The sequence below is a fragment of the Erpetoichthys calabaricus genome, chromosome 12 (assembly GCF_900747795.2).
Source record: "Erpetoichthys calabaricus chromosome 12, fErpCal1.3, whole genome shotgun sequence".
Taxonomy (NCBI): domain Eukaryota; kingdom Metazoa; phylum Chordata; class Cladistia; order Polypteriformes; family Polypteridae; genus Erpetoichthys; species Erpetoichthys calabaricus.
The window spans coordinates 29,830,640-29,852,807 of NC_041405.2; the positions used below are offsets into that span (position 1 = coordinate 29,830,640).

At 40.4% G+C, this 22,168-nt stretch overlaps 2 protein-coding genes across 4 annotated transcripts in view; one reads left to right on the forward strand and one right to left on the reverse strand.

Annotated features, from left to right (window-relative positions):
• The window catches only part of LOC114662021 (myoglobin), a 213,702-nt gene that overhangs the window by 101,936 nt on the left and 89,598 nt on the right, over positions 1-22,168 (forward strand). The gene's annotated exons all lie outside the window — the stretch shown is intronic.
• The window catches only part of LOC114662016 (zinc finger protein 345-like), a 47,837-nt gene that overhangs the window by 10,257 nt on the left and 15,412 nt on the right, over positions 1-22,168 (reverse strand). Inside the window, exon 2 of the mRNA XM_028815300.2 lies at positions 20,267-20,668. Coding sequence (XP_028671133.2) covers positions 20,267-20,668 — 402 coding nt within the window. The remainder of the gene's footprint in view (positions 1-20,266; positions 20,669-22,168) is intronic.

Consider the following 22,168-nt stretch of genomic DNA (forward strand, 5'->3'; position numbering starts at 1 on the left):
TTCTATCACCCATCAACGATACGCACTTATAGCACGACCACGAGCACAATCAGCTCGTAGTTGCTTCCACGGTGCTATGATGCTGTGCTGCAAACAGACAAGCAGCCCTTCACAGATGCACCAATTACACTTCGGCATGTCATCCTATTGGGGTGGAGTCCCAAAACAGTTCAGAAACGTAACTCCACCCCCACCCCCTTGGCTTTGTCCACACTAGTGTCAGCTGGGCTTGGCCAGGCAGGAGAGAATGTCAGCATTGGTGTGTGCAGCTCTGGGACGATGGCGAACATCAGAAGAAAAAGCCTGCAAACTGATAGACCGAGCTTGATGAAGGCACAAACCTGCCACTGTGTTTTGGGACGTTGATACGCAAGCACCTCCCCCACCTTTTCCATTTGAGGCTTGAGCAAACCCTTCCCCATAGTATATTTCAGATAATGGGTTTCAGACATACCCAGCTTGCACCTTTTAGAGTTAGCCGTCAAACCCGCCGGCCACAAACTGTCCAGTACTGCCCAAAGACGGACGAGATGAGATTCCCAGTCAATACTGAAAATGACATCATCAAGACAGGCACCCGCGTATGCTCAATGGAGACGCAGGATCTGTTCTACCATCCATTGAAAGGTCAATGGTGCACCATGGAGACCAAAACAGACTGACTGGAGTGGCGAACACGGTTTTCATGCAACTGGACTCCTCCAAGGGCACCTGCCAGTAACCATTTGTGAGGTCTAGGGTGGAAATATACGAGGCCTGCCCAAGCTTCTCCAACAGCTCATCAACATACAGCAGCAGGTATGTGTCAAACTTGGAAATCTTATTCAAACATCTAAAATCAATACAGAAGTGAAAGGTTGGGTTTTGAGACAAGTACGACAGGACTTCGCCACTCACTTTTGCTCGGACAAATAACCCCTAACTGGACCATCTGCTGGACTTCGTCGTGTATCACCTTCTTCGTTGCCTCTGGCAGGCGGTACGAGGGCACCTGTACAGTAACACTGGGTGGAATTATGATCTTGTGCTCCATAATGTCTGTCCAACCAGGTGTGAGCGAAAAGACATCGGAGTTCCCCTTGATTAGTGAAAGCAATTCTGCGTGTCAATTAAATCCTCCCCAATAGCAACTTCAGTCTGGGGGACCGCTGCGGATGTGACTAGGACTTTGTGGTAGTTGTGCCACTCCTTTAAAAAATTAACATGCAAAATCAGTACTGGTTTCCATCGCCTGGGAATCCCGACTTTTTAATTCATTGGGGACATACACTCTTTTATTACTGCCAGCCCTTGCCATTCAGCCCGAAATTTATATGGATCAGATGGGGTCTACACCAGCACACAATCCTTCTTACATGCGGAGTTTACTCCTGCTTGCGCTGCTGTTGCTCCACTGCAATAGAGGACAATCTGGCAATCTGCTCTTGCAGCGAAACAACTTGGTCAACAAATCGCACCCCACTGGGTGTATGTGGAGTCCCAGTCCATTCTGACCGAAAAATGTCCAACACCCTGCACGGTCAGCAGCTACATAATAGTTTGAAAGGACTCAACCCAGTGGATGCTTGCGGAGACACCCTGACAGCAAACAGGAGGAAAGCCACTACTTTATCTCAGGAGGTCGTCATGAGCCACCCGCCGAATCATCTATTTTAGGGTTTCATTAAATCGTTCAGTCAGGCCATTCATCTGGGGAGGAAAAACCGTGGAGTGCAACTTCTTAATTGCAAAACTTTCACATAGTTGCTTCATGACGCAAGACATAAAGGGGGTACCTTGATTAGTTAAAATCTCATGAGGGATATCAATATGCGTGAACATTTCTGAGAGAGCTTTTGCAATAGATTGGGGGTTCATGCGCTGCAGCACGGCCACTTCTGGGTATCTTGTGGCATAATCAGCTAACACGAGCATATACTGAAAGCCACTTTTACTCTTGGAAAGCGAGCTAAAAATGTCTAATCCCACCCTCTCAAAGGGGACATCTAAAAGAGGCATTGGTACAAGGGGTGCCCTGGTATTTCTACGAGTGAAAACTATTTGGCCGTCTGGACAGGCCTTACAGAACTGCTCCACATCCTGGCTCATATTCACCCAATAAAAGCATTTTCGAGATAGCCCCTCTCTAACCACTGCAGGGGGAGGCACTCTACAGGTGGCCAAGACCCATGGGAAGAGGGCAATTCCTCTTACCTATTAAGATTGGTCAGGGTGAGCTTTCTGATACAGCAGCCCAAACCTTAAAGTTCTTAACTTTAAATTTCACAAGCAGTAATATAGTCTTGTATGTTTTAATGTCCTCATAGATGCAGCGGATGTGTACTTGCTCTGTGGTTTTATAAGGGGTCTGCCGTAATGAGTCATGGTAGACTATGCAGAGGTCACTACCAGAGTCAGTAGCGGGATCTACCACTCTCCGATACACAGACACAGCAAACAGGCAGGGTCAGGACCAGGTCAGTGGCCAAGTTATACTGTTCCTTGGATTTATAATGTTCCTTGTATCACCCATTGACGATAGATGCTTAAAGTGGGGCCGCAATTGGCTCAGAGTTGCTTCCATGGCGCTGTGCTGTGAACCTACAGTTGCCTCGGCAGTGGACAAGCAGCCATTCACAGACGCGGCAATAGTGGTTTGGCGAGTCTTCCTATTTTAGGGGTTTGAAAAGAGTTCAGAAACCTCAAAATATATTTATTTACATTTATTATACTACATTACACTACACCACCTGCTACGTTAGTTGGTTACACCCACGAAATTTCACAAGATAATGGGCCTCAATTACAGCACCATCAGCTAATCGGTTTTATCAGAATTACCATGTAACCAAGTACTTTTCTGTATACAATATTTGCAGGGCTTTTACCAAAAGCTAATAATGTTGGCAGGTAGTGTGGTGTAATGGTTAAGGCTTTGGACTTAGAACTTCAGACTCTAAGATTGTCGCCTCAAATCATGCTACTGACACTGTGTAACCATGAGCACATCGTTTCACCTGCCTGTACCACAATTACAAAAATAAATGAAATGTAACCAATTGTATCACAAATTGTAAGTCGCCTTAGATAAAAGTGCCACTCAATTAATAAATAATAATATTATTAAGTCACTGGAGCTGCTTAGTCTTGAATACGCTATGTACAAATGCACATGAGTAAAACACCCCTTCATTAGATACATATTTGCCTTTTCTAGTGACTTGGCTTTAGTTGATTGTCATTGCAAAATACAATTTTACATGAAAGTGTACTTTTTTGACTTTAAAGGGGTATAATCAGCAGGAATCATGCAAAATTGTGTACATGAAATCCCCAAGTTAAGAATGTTTGACTTAAAGACAACTAGTACTTATGAATGTACTTCCATAAACCCTATTATATAAAAAATTTGAAGGCCTAATTATACTCGGGAACATGCAGTGTGCAACATTGTGCAGTTGCAAAATCCACCAAAATTTTTTTTTGGCCTTTACATATCCATCTCACAGAAAGTTCTGTCTTTGCATTCACCCTGGGAAATTTCTAACTATGAATACATGCACATTTGGCTATCACTCTGTGCTTTTAATGTTGGACTACGTAGGTTTGGGTAGCAAAACTTCACACAACTAATCCTCTAATTAGTGCATATTCTCTGGTCTAGTGTGTGCACAGTCAACACGCAAGTCAAACAGGGCCACACTGTTACAAAATTGTGAAGGTACATGGCCGCCAACAAGAGGGTCCACGTGCCAGAACTGATGATGGAATTTACATCACGTGCACCATAGTGTACCGTTTCGGGAACATGTGATAAGAAATGAAAGCACTACAGTGCTTTATGATGTTTATGAAAACATTGCAAGGCTTCAGTGGTGCATCTGTTCGAGGAAAGAGCCATTTTAAATCAGATCATTTTTCTATTAACACTGTTGAATGTGCATGCATAGAAAGGTAAAATAAATATACAATATACTAAGACAAGTATTTGATTAACTGATGCTAAATAAGAATCACATATACCTCTTCAGACATATTGACTTAAACACTGGCTTAGGAATGGATCTAGTTCGTAATGCGGGGACTACCTGTATATCTTATCATCATTATTAGATGTTCATGATTTTCCACTTGTTTACGTCATTCACTCAAGTATTTCTTTTTAAATTTTTCATTAGTTGTATGGTTCAAGCTTGTTTTTTTTGCCATTGACAGACAAAATGGTATTAACACAGAATTGTGCTTTACTTTCACTTATTACAAACAGCAATAATGTTTACCCACTGCACATTTAGACAACTGAATGTTTTTACTTTTGGAGTTTTCCCTCCTGAAGTGGAAGAAAATAGCTGTCTGTACTATCTTTTGAAGGTTTTTTAAATGGTCAGTGGTCCACCTTTAAAGTCTGCAGATGCAAATGTGAAGAATTTTGAAGGTAGGTGGAGATGGGATGCAGGACTTTCTCTTCCTCCGAAAGGACACAGAATCCATTACATTCATAATATTTCAGCTCTCTGAATAATTAAAATACTGAGATGTATACGTGATATCATTTTCATGATGATTGGAGTTAAAGCATGTCATTAAACATGGGAACACAGTGGCGCAGTGATTGTCCCTACCTCATGCAAGATGCTTGCTGCGCTGTGCGCGACCTTAGATGAAACACTTTATTGTAGCAGTACTCTCTTTCAAACGTACTAACCCCCAGTTCCTGTCCTTACTTTTCTTTCTCCAAATACCCAATTGCCATACAATCAGCTCTGTAATAGACGTTAAGTCACCTGTAAGCTTAGAATGCAGATTCTTCAAAACTTTTAAGGATCATTGAAATATCTTCGTAGTACATGTTTAATTATTCTATCCATCTATCTATTCAGTGTCGCGTCAGCACCAGCAATAATACAGCAAGAGGCAGAAACAGTCCCTGAACTAGCTAGCGCTGCGGCACCGTGTCCTCACATGTTTAATTATTAACAATACAGATTATTTAAATGAAGTTTAATCTGTATAAATATAATAAACATATTTCGCTGCATTTCATCTTAAAAATGATATCGTCATCATATGTAAATATGCGCTTTATAAAGTGGCTCAGGGTGTGCAATATTATAACTGTAGTGCAAGTTTACAGTGAGGTAATGGTACTAATAAGTATAAACAGTTCTACAAGGAGCACTTGATGGACTGATTAAGTACATTTATAGTTCTTGAGATGAAACTGTTTCTGAACCATGAGGAAAGGCTCTGAAGCATTTGCCATATGAGAGCAAGCAGTTCAATAGACAGCATGGCTGAGGCAGCGTGTGCTTAATGCTGTATACTGATAATTCTCTTTCTGATCAGCTGCTGTAGATCTGTGATTCCCCACTCAGATACATTGATATAAATACTCCGAGTGGTGCAGTGAGAGTAATATGGAAAAAGATGATCTGCTGTGGAAACCCCTAACGGGAGCAGCTGAAAGAAGAAAAAGAAGGTGCAGTAAGAGTAACAACACTAAAGCAGCTATGGTATTTGGAATACTTTGGCTATTCCCTGGACCATTATATTGTTACAGGTTAATTACAATCAGATGCCTTAAACTAATAAACAATATGCAGTTAGTTTCAGTGTATATGATAAAGCCGCGTCAGGGATGTGGATCTAAAAAAGAAAGGGTGACCACATAAGAACAGTAGCACTGCTTTGATGCTGGGTGCCGCCAGTTTGCAAAACTTGCGTACGCCAGGGTTGGAGCTACTGTGAAAATGTGTGTGGCTTTACGCCAAGTTTAGGTTTTATATATTGCGATTTGAGCGTGGAAACGTTCGTACGCAACATTTTAGTACGTACGCACCGTTTATACATTAGGCCCCTGGTGTCCCACTCCACTTAGCTAATTAACCCAAAACACCTGGAAAGGGGTCCTGAGCCTTTAAATGGTCTCCCAGTCTGGTTCAGTAGGCCACACAATCAGACTGCTGACTTGACAGTTGTCCAGAAGACAGTCATTGACACCCTCCACAAGAAGGATAAGCCACAAAAGGTTATTGCTAAAGAAGCTGGCTGTTCACAGAGTGCTGTACCCAAGCATATTAATGGAAAGTTACGTGGAAGGAAAAAATGTGGCAGAAAAAGGTGCACAAACAACAGGGATAACTACAGCCTTGAGAGGATTGTGAAGCACAGCCCATTCAAGAATTTGGGGGAGATTCACAAGGAGTGGACTGCATGTGGAGTCAGTGCTTCAACAGCCACCACACATTGTCAAGTCAAGTCAAGTAAACTTTATTTATAAAGCACTTTACATAAAACAGCCGCTGACCAAAGTGCTGAACATAGGATAAAATAAATTTTAAACAAAAACAAAATAATAAATAAGTAAATAAAATACAATAAGTGAAACTAATTAAAACATAGTAAAAACAACTAAACAGAGTTAAAACAGAGTAAAATCAACTGCTCACACAGGATCAAATGCCAAACCAAAAAGGTAAGTCTTAAGAGCAGACTTAAAAATGGGCAGTGAGGAGGCCTGTCTAATGTGGATCGGCAGTGAATTCCAGAGCCTTGGAGCCACAATGGAAAAAGCCCTATCCCCCCTGAGCTTTCGCTGAGTCCTAAGCACATCCAGAAGCAGCTGACCAGATGATCTGAGTGAGCGGGAAGGAGAGTGCATATGCAGCAGCTCAGCGAGGTAGGGCGGAGCAAGCCCATTTAAGGACTTAAAAACAAATAAAAGAATCTTAAAATGAACTCTAAGCTGAACAGGCAGCCAGTGCAGTGAGGATAATACAGGTGTAATGTGCTCATTCTTTTGCGTGCCAGTTAAAAGGCGTGCAGCAGCATTTTGCACCAGCTGGAGCCGAGACAGGGTGGACTAGCTAACACCAACATACAACGAATTACAATAGTCCAACCGGGTTGTAATAAAGGCGTGGATTACTGTTGTAAATTGATCTTTGGAAAGAATGTTTTTTATCTTCGCCAAACGTCTTAGCTGAAAAAAACAAGATTTCACCACCGCGCTGATCTGACCGTCCAGTCTAAAATCCTCATCTATCCTAAAACCCAAACTTGTAATAACAGGTGTACCATATTGTGCTAGGGGACCCAAATCCATAGGAGCAGAAGTAGAAATAGACCCACTGGTGCCCCCAGGACCAAAAACTATAACCTCTGTCTTATTTTCATTAAAATTTAAGGAGTTCACTGCCATCCAAGCTTTCACCTCTTCTAGGCACATAACCAAAGTTTGTATGGAGTAAGCATCCTTGCGTTTGAGGGGTACATAAACCTGAGTATCGTCTGCATAACAATGGAAAGCAATTTTATGCTTTCTAAGATTAGAGCCAAGAGGCAGGAGATACAAAGAAAATAGCAGAGGACCAAGTATGGAGCCTTGTGGAACCCCACATGATAGTGAAGCAGAGGAGGACCTAAATTCATCTAGCCTCACTGAAAAAGTTCTTTGAGTCAAGTACGATTTAAACCACGCCAAGGCAGTACCACAAATGCCCACACAATGCTCCAGACGAGATAATAAAATACTATGATCTATAGTATCAAAAGCAGCTGTTAAATCGAGCAGAACTAAAATCACATAATCCCCTGAGTCTGTTGCCAAAAGGATGTCATTAAAAACCTTCAGTAATGCGGTTTCAGTACTGTGAAGCGGCTTAAAACCAGATTGAAACACTTAGAGCATATCACTTTCATCTAAAAAGGCTTTCAATTGAATATACACACTTCTCTCCAAAATTTTGGACAGAAATGGAAGCTTGGAAATCGGTCTAAAATTAAATAGCACAGTGGGATCTAGGCTTGGTTTTTTGATCAATGGTTGCACTATGGCATGTTTAAACAAATTAGGAACTATGCCTGAGGAAAGGCTGCTATTGATAATAGCAAGAACAGATGGCCCTAAAACAGAAATAATCTCTTTAAAAAGAGAAGGTGGGACAACATCAAAAGGAGAACCTGAGGGCTTCGATTGACCAACAATCTCATATAAACAAGATAGAGTCACCGGCTCAAACTGATAAAAAACAGCAGAGCAGGGGAAAACAGCTAAAGGGTCATAAACAGTGAGAGGTATATGAGCCCTAACATTATTCACCTTATCCACAAAGAAATGCAAAAATTTCTCACATGTCTCAAAAGAAGGTTCCATACAGGCATTCTGTGGAGCATTTAAAACCCTATCTATAATGTCAAATAACACACGAAGTTTGTGACAGTTTGACAGAATAATATTTGACATGTACGCTCTTTTGGCATCTTTCACAATAAACTGATAACGACGCCAGTAGTCTTTCAATACTTGAAACGATACATGCAAATTGTCCTTTCTCCACTTGCGCTCAGCTTTTCGGCACTCGCGTCTGAGTGCGAGTTGTGTCATTCAGCCAGGGCTCAGATTTCATTTTAGGCTGCCTGGTTTTTAATGGAGCCACAGCATCTAAAACAGTTCGGCATGTGGAATAAAACCAGGAGCAGAGCTCCTCCATATCGGAGGACGTAGATTCAGGAAGATCACATTGACTAAACAAAGCAGAAAAATGTACAGCAGTGGATGGATTAATGACACGACAGCGCCGCACAGAAGCACGGGGTTTATCAGCTTTACAGGGCAAGGTGATGTCAAATATTACAGGCTTATGATCTGAAAACACTGCGTCCAAAATTGACAAATTCGCCACAGAAAAGCCGAGCGATAGGACAAGATCCACCGTGTGCCCAAGTTCATGTGTCGGTCCAGACACCCACTGCATAAAACTAACCCTAACCCTAAAAGAGTCAATTAGACTTAGAAAGTCCTTCACCATCGGTTTATCAGGACAGCATACATGTATATTAAAATCTCCAAGAATAAGGACTCGATCATATTAGGCACAATTTCAGCCAGTAAATCGGAGAAGTCATTAAGAAAGTCCATATTATATTTAGGAGGCCGATAAATCACAGCAAACAACACTGGGAGCGAACAACCTAGCTCAAATAAGCTCAGTTCAAAGCTAGAAGGAAGAAATGATAAAGAAAGCTGCTTATATCTACATTTATTAAGAAAAACAGTTGCAATTCCTCCTCCTCAGCCCGATGTCCGAGGAGAATTAAAGTAAGCACAGTCTGAAAGTAGAAGCTCTGAGAAAACGCTGGATTCACCAACATTCAACCAAGTCTCCGTCACACAGAGAAAATCCAGTCCATTGGAGATGAAGAAATCCTTAAGAATAAAAGTTTTGTTTGACAGGGATGTAGCGTTTACCAGACCAATCCTGGCAGGAGCCGGTGTCATCGGAGCGCCTGCATTCCGAGGAGCCCGGCGGAGAGGCCACAGATTTCCCAAAACCGCTCCGCGTTGTCGGGGGTGAGGATAGTAGGAACAGCGGGGCTGCGACAGCCGGAGGAACTCCTCCGACCCGGCCACAGGCACCAACCAGGTGTAGGCAGGATCCCATAGATGTCAGGGAGAAACGAGGCGGCGAGCCCATCCGAATACAATCAGAGACCTAGCAGAGAAGGCCTTCAGCCTCACCAGCCTACCGCTGCGTTTACTTCGGCGACGATGGCGCCTCCTCCGGTAAGGTGGAACCGGAGCATGACGGAGAAAATCGGGAATCTCCGACAAAAGCTGTGGCAAAGTTTCCTGAGCACCATCATAAAACTTTTCCTCAGCAAAACTTCGCAGTTCATACACCAGAACAGCATCAACATCTAGAGCAGTAAAAGTCAAAAGCAACTCAAACATAACCAGAACTGGCAAAGCAAAACGGCAAGCCACACACACAGGCGCCATCTTGCTCAAACGGGACATGGGCTACAACTGTCACATTTCTTGTGTCAAGCCACTCCTGAACAATGTCAGAAAGTGCTTTACCTAGGCTAAGGAGAAAACGGACTGGACTGTTGCTCGTTGGTCCAAAGTCCTCTTTTCAGATGAAAGTAAATTTTGCATTTCATTTGGAAATCAATGTCCCAGAGTCTGGAGGAAGAGTGGAGAGGCACAGAACCCAAGTTGCTTGAGGTCCAGTGTGAAGTTTCCACAGTCAGTGATGATTTGGGGAGCCATGTCATCTGCTGGTGTTGGTCCACTGTGTTTAATCAACGCCAAAGTCAGTGCAGCCGTCTAGGAAATTTTAGAGTACTTCTTGCTTCCCTCTGTTGACAAGCTTTACGGAGATGCTCATTTTCTTTTTCCAGCAGGACTTGGCACTTGCCCATGCTGTCAAAAGTACCATCCATCCATTATCCAACCCACTATATCCTAACACAGGGTCACGGGGGTCTGCTGAAGCCAATCCCAGCCAACACAGGGTGCAAGGCAGGAACAAATCCTGGGCAGGGCGCCAGCCCACTGCAGGACACACATATACACACACACACACTAGGGCCAATACCTGGTTTAATGACCATGGTATCATTGTGCTTGATTGGCCAGCAAAAAAGCCTGACCTAAACCCCATTGAGAATCTATGGCATATTGTCAAGAGGAAAATGAGATACTCAACAATGCAAACAAGCTGAAGGGTGCTATCAAAGCATCCTGGGCTTCCATAACACCTTAGCAGTGCCACAAGCTGACCGCCTCCTTGCCACGCCACACTGATGCAGTAATTCATGCAAAAGGAGCCCTGACCGAGTATCACATGCGTACATGGACATACTTTTCAGTAAGCCAACATTTCTGTATTAAAAATCATTTTTATTATTAGTCTTATGTAATATTCTAGTTTTCTGAGACACTGAATTTTGAGTTTTCATTACCTATAGGCCATAATCAGCAAAATGAAAAGAAATAAACACTCTCTCTGTGTATAAGGAATCTATATACGAGTTTCACTTTTTGAATTGAATTACTGAAATAAATTAACTTTTCCATGATATTTTAATTTATTGAGATGCACCTGTATATACTTAAGGAATGACTGAGTGACTGACTGCACAATCTCAGTTATCTTTCAGTGGTAGTAAAATAGGCCACAGGATCGGAAACAAGTGCGAGTGTGAAAGAGCTCTGGGACTCAAGTACTGGGTAACAAGAGACACAGTAAAGTAATTAAGTACATAATAAGCGCGAGTGGGATTTTCTAATTGAGCACCTTTTTCATGGAGGCACATTGAGAGATTTTTTGTCAGGACAGTGTCGATATTTGGAGGTATGAGGGCCAAAGTGATTTAGATAGGATGAGTAGGGATTGTGTACGTATAAGAAAAAAAGGGGTAGCGGTTGAGAGCATTTGACTGGCCAGAGTGTATTTGGAAGAGATGGGTGTGAGCTGATTACTCACAGTCAGTATATGGAAGATCAGAGAGAGAGAACAGAGAATACACCACAAAAATACATGTGCAAAAAATGCATCCTGAGGGGTAAAAAAAAAAAAAAAAAAAAAAACTAATTGTGTGTTATTTTGCTTGTATTCAGGACTGCCGAAGGAATAACAGTCTACTTGACAAGATTTCTTAAAACGAAGTTTAATGCCACGATTTAAATACTTTCACTTGGTTTAGGTTTCATTTTTGCCGTGTAGGATTTCATAAAATTATTAAGAAGCATAACTGAAATAAGCATAAGAAAATTAGGAGTGGGCAAAGTGTGAGCATATGGGAATTGGAAAAGTATTTTAAGTAGAAGTTGGACAAAAATATCCAAATCCTTTTGTTTCAGGTTAGTCCCTATTAAAGAAGAATTTGAGTCATATTTACAGTTTGCTCAGCAAAACAGCCTTGACAGAGGAGTAGGAATAAAGCACTAATAAAAAAAAATTAAGCAATAGAAAAATTTGTTAGTATATAGACTGTGTATGTATGTGTGGGAAAAAGAATATCTCCCTATTATATAAAAAAAATCTTTGGACAAGACAAGACTTTTTCAGAGAGACAAGACAAGATACTTTCAGAGAGATAATTTCACATCTCGTGAGACAAGACTTTGGGCCAAGAGATGAATTGAAAACCTAACAGGTCCAAGCGGGGGTGGAAATAAAAGACAAACAGTAGAAGAATAAAAGTCAAAGAGTATAAGACAAAGTAGAACGTTTTAAAGAGGTTCAAAAACGTTTGCGCAATACACATGCAGAGCAGGTTAGAGATTATGAAAGTACTAAAATTCGAAAGTCTCAAAAAATTTATAGTAAAGATCACATTAGCGCTGACAAACAGAAATTATTACTCGGTAAAATAACCGAACAGCGAAAAGAGATCGAATATATGGACATAGAGAGATTGTTTGGCTTTAAAGTTTAAGTGGGAGTCTTGTAGATCGTCTATTTATGTTGCCATCAGGGAAAAGTAGTGTTTCTTCCCAATGAAGAGGCATATCCATGAGATTTGTTATTTGATGAAAGTGAAATCCACTAACACTATAGGTAAAATATCTGAATCTACAATAATCTGCTCGCGTTCGCATCATTCAATGCTCAAAACGTAGATTTACACGATTCAGGAGCATACGCTATGAGAGTCAGTGGTCTTGTAGATCGTCTATTTGTGTTGCCATCAGGGAAAAGTAGTGTTTCTTCCCAATGATGAGGCATATCCATGAGATTTGTTATTTGATGAAAGTGAAATCCACTTAACACTATAGGTAAAATATCTGAATCTACAATAATCTGCTCGTGTTCACATCATTCAATGCTCAAAACGTAGATTTACACAATTCAGGAGCATACGCTATGGGAATCAGTGGTCCCGCAACGATTAAAGCTACTACAAGTTTAATTTCAAAGAAACCACAATTCAGTCAGGTTTATATTTATGATCACGGAGAAGTGATGCAACATAGAATCGAAAGAGTTAAACGATTGTACGTATTAGAAGTTCTACAGCCAATAATGGATACAAATCCATACGTCGAAACACGGATAACATTAGACAACAAAGGAGATCTTGATATGCCATTCGTATTAAAACGTTTACAGTTTCACATTAGAATAGCTTTTGCAAAGACAATTAACAAATCTCAGAGCCATTATTTAATAGCGAGAAAGAAACGAAATTCAATCACAGGCAGTTATACGTTGTGTTGATGCATATGTAACAATTCCCATGACAATAAAAATCTGTGTAAATTGTACATCTGCATCTCCATACACAAGCGGCAGAATCGCAAAGAGGCTTGCGCATAGCGCGGGCCGGGGGGTTGGCAAGCAATGCGAGCAGGGGACAAAGCTTCCTGTAATCATATGTGACAAAAACCAACGTTTATTATATTCGGTCCTGAAGGTATCTGGTGCACGCTGACGTTTGTGTTTATGTCTGTGCTGAACTTATTCAGAGTGTCTGCACATCTCCCACAATCAGCTGTGGCCTTGATGTAAAGTTGTTTCTAAACCTTATCTTTTCACTGGGGCTGTGTGAACTGAAAGCAGCTTTTTAAAACTTTTTTGTGTGGGAGCTTGGACAGAGTGGTACAGCAGTACAAGTGTGTGTGTGTGTGTGTGTGTGTGTGTGTGTGTTGGGGTGAAACATGAAAACCTCTTAGTAATGTAGTCCAATTATAATTTGCTGAAACTATATTGGACACATAAATTCTCAAATATCCAATATAAATTTCCAGAGGTGTAACCTTATTTGGGTTAAAATGAGTTTGAATATGTGTAATACTTGATAAAATGAAACTCTCTCCACTTTTGGTTATAAAAATAAATGTTTACAAATGATCAAGATCTGAAGGAAAGATGCTTTGTACAAGTCTGTTCTTTTGATAAGTATAAAAGGGAGACAGTTTCAATTTCCTTTCTTGTTTCTAATGTGTGTCTGTGGGTGTATGAGGTTTTGGGTGCTATTACGGTGGAGCTATTATGGTGGAGTGTGTGGTGGTGCAGTAATTAGCACTCTTGCCCAGAAATGGGAAATGAAGGTTCAAGCTTATTTATTTTTTGTGTTGAGTTGGTGTATTCTCTGTGGCTGCACAGCTTTCTCTGGGAGTGGTTTCCTTCTATGGTATCATACTGTGTGATTTCTTGATAGTTGGATTTGTCCTTGTTGCCACAGAATCAGATCATCAATGGAGTCCTTGATTTGGACAGCAGCACCGTATAGAGCGGAGTTGGACTGTGTTGCGCTCCCCATTTGTAGACGTTAACACCAGCTAGAGTCATGAGAGGTTGTTTGATGTTCATTTGTCTTGATCAGTCAAGTCACAGTGGTACTTGCTATTCTTCAGACTTCATTTCTTTTTGTTTCCTTTGCTGCATTATTTCTAAACATAGTGTGTGAGTAAACTGATGTCTTCATGTTGGTGAAATAAGAGAGGGCAAATATAAGCCTAACAGATAAAGGGTGTTTTAATGCTTTAAATATGAATAATACTGGGATGATTTTAAATGTGTTAAAAGACAGCTTGGGCGATTTTGTGTATGTTATACAATATATGTATGTTATATGTTAAATGGATCCTTCTGCATGCATTTAAAACAAGTATAATCATGTTTGAGAGTGTTTGTGTCAAAATATGTGGTGCTGTTTCAAAGGATGAGACGATTGATAAAAATGTGTGCAAGAATGGAAATATGTCTGTTTGCTTGAATTAATGGGCCAAATATTCCGGTCCACACCTCCAAGCCGCAAGATGGAGCTCTCCCAACAACATGGAAGTGCCCTAAATTCCAGCAGGGCCATATGGACATTGTACTTTTTATAAACAGCCTTGCTGGATACCATGGGGACCACTAGGAGCCGCTGGAGGGAGGCTCACAGAGTGTTACGTGCCCTATAACCCGGAAGTGCATCATGAACACATGACCAGAAGGAACGACGTGCTTCCGGGGTGAAGAACTGGAGTTTTTAATATGACCTGGAAGTGTTCCTAGTCACGTTGACAGAGAGGGCGAAACACTTCCAGGTCAAGGACTATAAAAGGACTATGGGAAATCCCAGACGTCGAGCTGAGCTGGGTGGAAGGGTGGCAACGCGTCTGGTAGTGAGGAGGATTATTGATTTATTGTTTATTGATTGTGTTTATTTGAAAATTGTGGAGAAGAGGGTGCTTTGTGCACATTTTGTCCTAATAAATATACCATTTGGACTTTTTACCTGGTGTCTAACGTGTGGTCTGAGGGTTCAAGGGGTCACGGGGACCCTAAATCTGTCACAATATATAACTCTTAAGTTTTTAGATAGCAGATCACATGGTGCTAATACATGGATTCCAAGATCGTTTTTGTTAAATTAGAGATACTGGAAAGGAAATATGGTGCCTAACTGTTTTGGTTTATTTTGACTTCATGTCTAAACTAATTTAAGAATTTATCCATCCAAACTATGGCTTTCTTTCTGGACTTCTGCTTACTATGCTGACTAAGAGATGTTCTCTGGAGGACACTGGTATACATTGACATCATTTTAGGGGAAGTATACAGTGAATATGGAGACAAATTTATATTTTAGAATAATTGGTTGAAATTTTCTTGCTTTTACAGGAACCTCCACAGAAATGGTCTCCTTAACTAATAACCTCTATAACAATCTACCTTCTCTTTGCTCCGTTTATTTTCCATTCCTGGACATATTTGTATTCTCTGTGAGAGAAATGTAGCATTTGGATCTTAAATTGTTATATTAATGGGACCGGTGACAGGGTCTCTATTGCCCGTGCTCCACATTTCCTCTTAAATTAATATGATAATAGGGCTTGGGGATAAATGTTACAGTAACAAAATGTAATTTTGTAAGCCCTTTTTCAGTTATGTGCTAATAATATGAATATTATGGGACCATTGCCGATCATTTCAGTATTATACCAATACTATTATGAGACCAATTTTTGTAACGATTTACCGGTTATGTGGGATATGTTTTTTATTGAGCAGAATTTGCCACAGCAGCCAAACTGGATACAGGTATAAATGAAAATTTTAATTTAAGGATTTATTATTGAATATACAGGTAATAGCCAAATTGAAAGGAAAGCTGAACATTGTGCTTATCACCTTCAGAATTCATTTTGATCATTAAAGACAAATTGGCCCAGACATAAGCACAGACTGGACTGAAATGACCGTCGTCTGTTTTACCGCTAGCAACATATCTAATGAGGGGTACCCCCAATGAATTAGGTCTGACACCTTATGAGACATTATTTTTGGGATCCAGAAGTAGCTACCAATGAAGAATTGACATGTTAAAATTTAACTCTTTATATTTGCAGGTGAAAGCTGTTTTTTCCTAGTACAGTACATTGTAGATGACAGCACTTGAAGTTGAACCACAAGATTGTGCTGTGATGAAGGTCTGCAGACAACTGAATCATCCAACTACAAGGAGAACTGAGGAACACCAGAGGGGGGATCAAGTCATGGATCAGGCCATCAACTGATTTGACTACTGGACAACGTACTTAAATTCCAGTTCAAGGCATTCCAGGTCCCCTGCTGCGAAGAACTCAACTGTGCTGGTGACGGCTGATGCCGAAAAATCACTGGATCCTGAATCGTAGATAGCATCCATCCACCTTGGACCAAGAGTTCTAGATATTGTCTCCTTTGGCTTTGGGGTACTGGACCCCAAAACCTGCTTAAACCTTCACCATAGAAGAATTTTTTTCAAACTTCTACTCTGCATGATTCGTCCTTCTTTGCCAGAGGAAACTTTACCTGGCCACAGTTCGTCCACTTGCTTGACAACCAGGTACTTGAGTTGTTCCTCCTCTTTTCTGCAGCAACATTTTTCAAAGAGGATTTGAACAATGAAGTTATTGAAGATATAGAAGGAAAAGGTAATTATCTACAAGCAAAGTGGGGCAAAGGAACTCTTTTCATAAGCAACATGTATTCATTGAACATTTGCATTAATGGGAATACTGCACAATTATTATGAATCCAAAGTGGTTGGGTTTAACTAGTGTAGCTGCTGGTAAGTAAGGCAGGATCAAGCAAAGGTCTGATGCATGCCATAAGAAATCTCTCAGTCCCAAAAGATTTGTTTTAAAAGGGTTTAGTGAAAATTCAAGCAAACAGGCCACACAAGAACAGAGAAGAATTAGAATATACCAATATAATTCAGCTTGTGGGGGTTATAAGAACTTCCCATAGATTATGCACTAATATATAGGCAAACATTTAATATAACTTAAATAACTAGCAAATGGCTCTTAAAACTAGTATAGAAATTGGGATAACATAATTAAACAATTTAAAAATGTGATTAGCATAATATGGTCAGCACCTGGTAAATAAGCAAATGTGTAAGAGTAATACATTACTTTTAGAGAAGTACTTTTAAATGCCCATTGATACTTAGTATGAGAAGATCAGTTACCTTTAAGGACCAATGATTTATGTAATCTCTAGCTAATCAAAATCTAATCTAACAGCATAAAATGTCTATATGAGATTTTGTTGTAATCACCAGGAATCATTCTCCTGATTACATCATTGTGTCTTTGAATGGTATTTTGCTGCCTGTTACCAGTTTTCAGATCACTTGTTGCCAGAATTGCTGTTAAACAGATGAAAATCGAAGTTATCGAACTTCAAGCATCTGTAGCTTCTTCATGACATTTTAGGAAAAGAAACAGCAAACTAAAGGCTTCCTGGGTGAAGTGTGATTAATCGCTCCCCATGATGAGGACCCTCTATGGTGCACAAAGTACCTGGGTCAAAGCAGTATTTTATGCAATTACACCCTGGAAGATATCTGCACAAGACTGGGAAGAACACTGGATTCTGTAATCAGCTGCTGTTGTTGCTCTGGACTGTCTAATATTGATTTTTATATTGCCTGTAATCCATTATGTTATTGTTATATTGTGCAACTTTTACTTATACAGTAATCCCTCCTCCATCGCGGGGGTTGCGTTCCAGAGTCACCCGCGAAATAAGAAAATCCGCGAAGTAGAAACCATATGTTTATATGGTTATTTTTATATTGTCATGCTTGGGTCACAGATTTGCGCAGAAACACAGGAGGTTGTGGAGAGACAGGAACGTTATTCAAACACTGCAAACAAACATTTGTCTCTTTTTCAAAAGTTTAAACTGTGCTCCATGACAAGACAGAGATGACAGTTCAGTCTCACAATTAAAAGAATGCAAACATATCTTCCTCTTCAAAGGAGCAAACAATTCAATAGGGCTGTTTGGCTTGTAAGTATGCGAAGCACCGTGGCACAAAGCTGTTGCAGGCGGCAGCTCACACCTCCTCCGTCAGGAGCAGAGAGAGAGAGAGAGAGTTAGAGATAGAGACAGATAAAAAAATCAATACGTGCCCTTTGAGCTTTTAAGTATGCGAAGCACCGTGCAGCATACTTAAAAGCTGCACACAGAAGGTAGCAACGTGAAGATAATCTTTCAGCATTTTTAGACGAGCGTCCGTATCGTCTAGGTGTGCGAACAGCCCCCCTGCTCACACCCCCTACGTCAGGATCACAGATAGTCAGCGCAAGAGAGAGAGAGAAAAGTAAGTTGGGTAGCTTCTCAGCCATCTGCCAATAGCGTCCCTTGTATGAAATCAACTGGGCAAACCAACTGAGGAAGCATGTCCCAGAAATTAAAAGACCCATTGTCCGCAGAAACCCGCGAAGCAGCGAAAAATCTGCGATATATATTTAAATATGCTTACATATAAAATCCGCGATGGAGTGAAGCCGCGAAAGGCGAAGCGCGATATAGCGAGGGATTACTGTATTAGTCCTACTGTATACTTGTACTACTGATACATGTAGCACCTCCCTTGATTTGGTCTTTTACTAAACAGTGAACCAGAGATTGCAAAGACTGACAGTGGTCTTGGGTTCAAGATCCAAAGAAGATTGAAGGATGGTTCCCCCTTTTCACCTTCTGTTTTAAAAAAATTATTGCGGTTTTAAAAAAAACATAGAAAAGTATATTCTTAAAGCTGATGATCTGCATATATTAAAAAAAATATATATATATGAGCATACATGAAAATAAGCATTATATCCTAGTGCATGTTAGTATAGCAAGGGTTAAATCACAAAAAAATGCTTGTGCCTGTATATTTTTTATTTTTCTTAGTAAGCTGGAAATTAGTCAAGGTTAGGCATGTAGGGAGAGGCTTACAGGCAGAACATTCCTTACAGTTGAAACTGACAGCTTTTTGTAGCCTTCCCCTAAACCATGATACTGAACAATCTTTGTTTTCAGATCTTTTGAGAGTTGCTTTGAGGATCCCATGCTGTCACTCTTCAGAGGAGAGTCAAAGGGAAGTACAACTTGCAATTAACCACCTTAAATACCTTTATATCTCATGATTGGACACACCTGTCTATGAAGTTCAAGGCTTAACGAGCTCATCCAACCAATTTGGTGTTGCAAGTAATCAGCATTGAGCAGTGACAGGTATTCAAATCAGCAAAATTACAAGGGTACCCAAATTTTTGCACAGCCAGTTTTTCACATTTGATTTAATTTCATACAGCTGAATACGGCTTCACTAAAAATCTTTGTTCGGAAAACACTCCAGTACTCAGATGTTCCTAGGAAATGAAAGACATACCACTGTTATCTTTTTTTGTTGAAAGTAGAGTCAATTATTATGCAGGCTGAGAGGGGTTCCCAAACTTTTTCATGACTGTATACTACGTAACGTCTACTATCCGCTTTTCGGGGTGATGACTGACGTCCAAGGTTATTTCTCTTTTTATTTTTATCTTATTGTAGAATCAACTTTCAGCAGCGCACAGCAGTGTGGCCATGATGTGCATGCGCACGGGCACCGTTCTCATCCCTATCACCTTCGTTGTCACTTCCCCTATCTCTTCATATCTTATATCATTCTTGAGGCAGACTGAAGATTTAAGTGCCAGCTTAATTGAAAAATTAAAAACGTACTAAATAATTGCAACACAAACACTGACTTTAGTTTTAAATGCAAAAAGATGCCAATGAAAGAAGAGAAGAAGCGGGCCGCTAGGGCGGAGAAAAGAAGAGCTGCTCAGGAAGCAGCAAGCGCATCAACCTCTGAGCAAATAAATGCTAAATGTACAGAGAAAGAGGATGAAAACTAGGATTGGTCAAGTCAAGTGTACTCACTGCACGTTATCGTGCAGTGTGCCCGTTACTGGTTACATAATAAAAAGGGAAATGTAATGGAATTCTACTTTGCCTAATAAATGTAATACAGTATATTGATCTTAATTACATATAAGAGAACATGTGTTCTGGTGTAAAAGCATGAGTTTGATAAAATTTTGATATTATCAACATGAAAAAAGTATACAAATCAATAATTAAACTACATTTAGATATGCTGTAATTTAGGACAAGGCAGTAAGGATGAAATTTCTTTTTTTTTCCCCCTTTTGAGTCACATAGGAAAACAATTACATATCAGGTTTACTTACTTGTCTGAGCCCAGCCAAGTGTGGAAATTTGTTCCTGCTCCTGGTTTTCGGAGACAGCGGAGGACCCATTACCTTCCTCTGCTGGACGAATGCTCTGGAGGTTAGAGACAGCAGAGTCTTGATTACATGGGTCACCACGGTTAGCAATGGATTCTTGGCCACAAACCTCCAAGGTAATGTAGACAAATTCTTCATCATCATTTTCTTTGTTGAAATATTTTTCACCAAGAGAAGCATACAGCTTTTTATTTTCTTCAGTGTGTCCAGAACTAAGCACACTTAAACTGCTGACAACGCCAGGCTGTGAAGATGCTTGAAAAGAGTCAGAGCTATCTCCTTCTGTGAAAACGGTTTCAGTATGTGACACTCCTTCAGCTATTAGGATGGCATCTTCCTCTATATCTGAAAGAAAAAAATGACACATTTGTATAAACATTAGGGAAATAAAACACTTTCACTCTTTACTTGCAAATAAAGACTAAATAATTTATGGGAAAAAATGTAAACCAGTTACAACAGGATTAACAAAGCTGATGGGATAGTGGTTACAGTGCATACAGAAAATATTCACAGCGCATCACTTTTTCCACATTTTGTTATGTTACAGCCTTATTCCAAAATGGATTAAATTCATTTTTTTCCTCAGAATTCTACACACAACAACCCATAATGACAACGTGAAAAAAGTTTCCTTGAGATTTTTGCAAATTTATTAAAAATAAAAAAATTGAGAAAGCACATATACATAAGTATTCACAGCCTTTGCCATGAAGCTCAAAATTGAGCTCAGGTGCATCCTGTTTCCCCTGATCACCCTTGAGATGTTTCTACAGCTTAATTGGAGTCCACCTGTGGTAAATTCAGTTGACTGGACCTGATTTGGAAAGGCACACACCTGTCTATATAAGGTCCCACAGTTGACAGTTCATGTCAGAGCACAAACCAAGCATGAAGTCAAAGGAATTGTCTGTAGACCTCCGAGACAGGACTGTCTTGAGGCAGAAATCTTGGGAAGGTTACAGAAAAATTTCTGCTGCTTTGAAGGTCCCAATGAGCACAGTGGCCTCCATCTTCTGTAAGTGGAAGAAGTTTGAAACCACCAGGACTCTTCCTAGAGCTGGCCAGCCATCTAACTGAGTGATCGGGGGAGAAGGGCCTTAGTCAGGGAGGTGACCAAGAACCCAATGGTCACTCTGTCAGAGTTCCAGAGGTCCTCTATGGAGAGAGGAGAACCTTCCAGAAGGACAACCATCTCTGCAGCAATCCACCAATCAGGCCTGTATGGTAGAGTGGCCAGACGGAAGCCACTCCCTAGTAAAAGGCACATGGCAGCCCGTCTGGAGTTTGCCAAAAGGCACCTGAAGGACTCTCAGACCATGAGAAAGAAAATTCTCTGGTCTGATGAGACAAAGATTGAACTCTTTGGTGTGAATGCCAGGCATCACATTTGGAGGAAATCAGGCACCGCTCATCACCAGGCCAATATATATATATATATATATATATATATATATATATATATATATATATATATATATATACACACATATCAACATTATATATATATATATATATATATATATATATATATATATATATATATATATATACACACACATACATATACACACACATATACATCCTCTTCATATATACATATATACATAGTGCGTTGTAACACGGGCTGTGATTGTTACATGGGAGGGAGACGACAAATCACAGCTTCCCGCTTTCTAATCGGGCCTGTGATTGGTGCTTTCACTGATGCCTAGATCCCACAGTATGTCCCCTTAGAAGAGGCGTTAGGCAAGTGTAATTGAATAGCGGTGCTGCAAGTTTAGCTTTACACCTGTTTTTAAGGCTTATTGACTGAAAGGGGCTTTCATGAAAAAACTTAGGGCT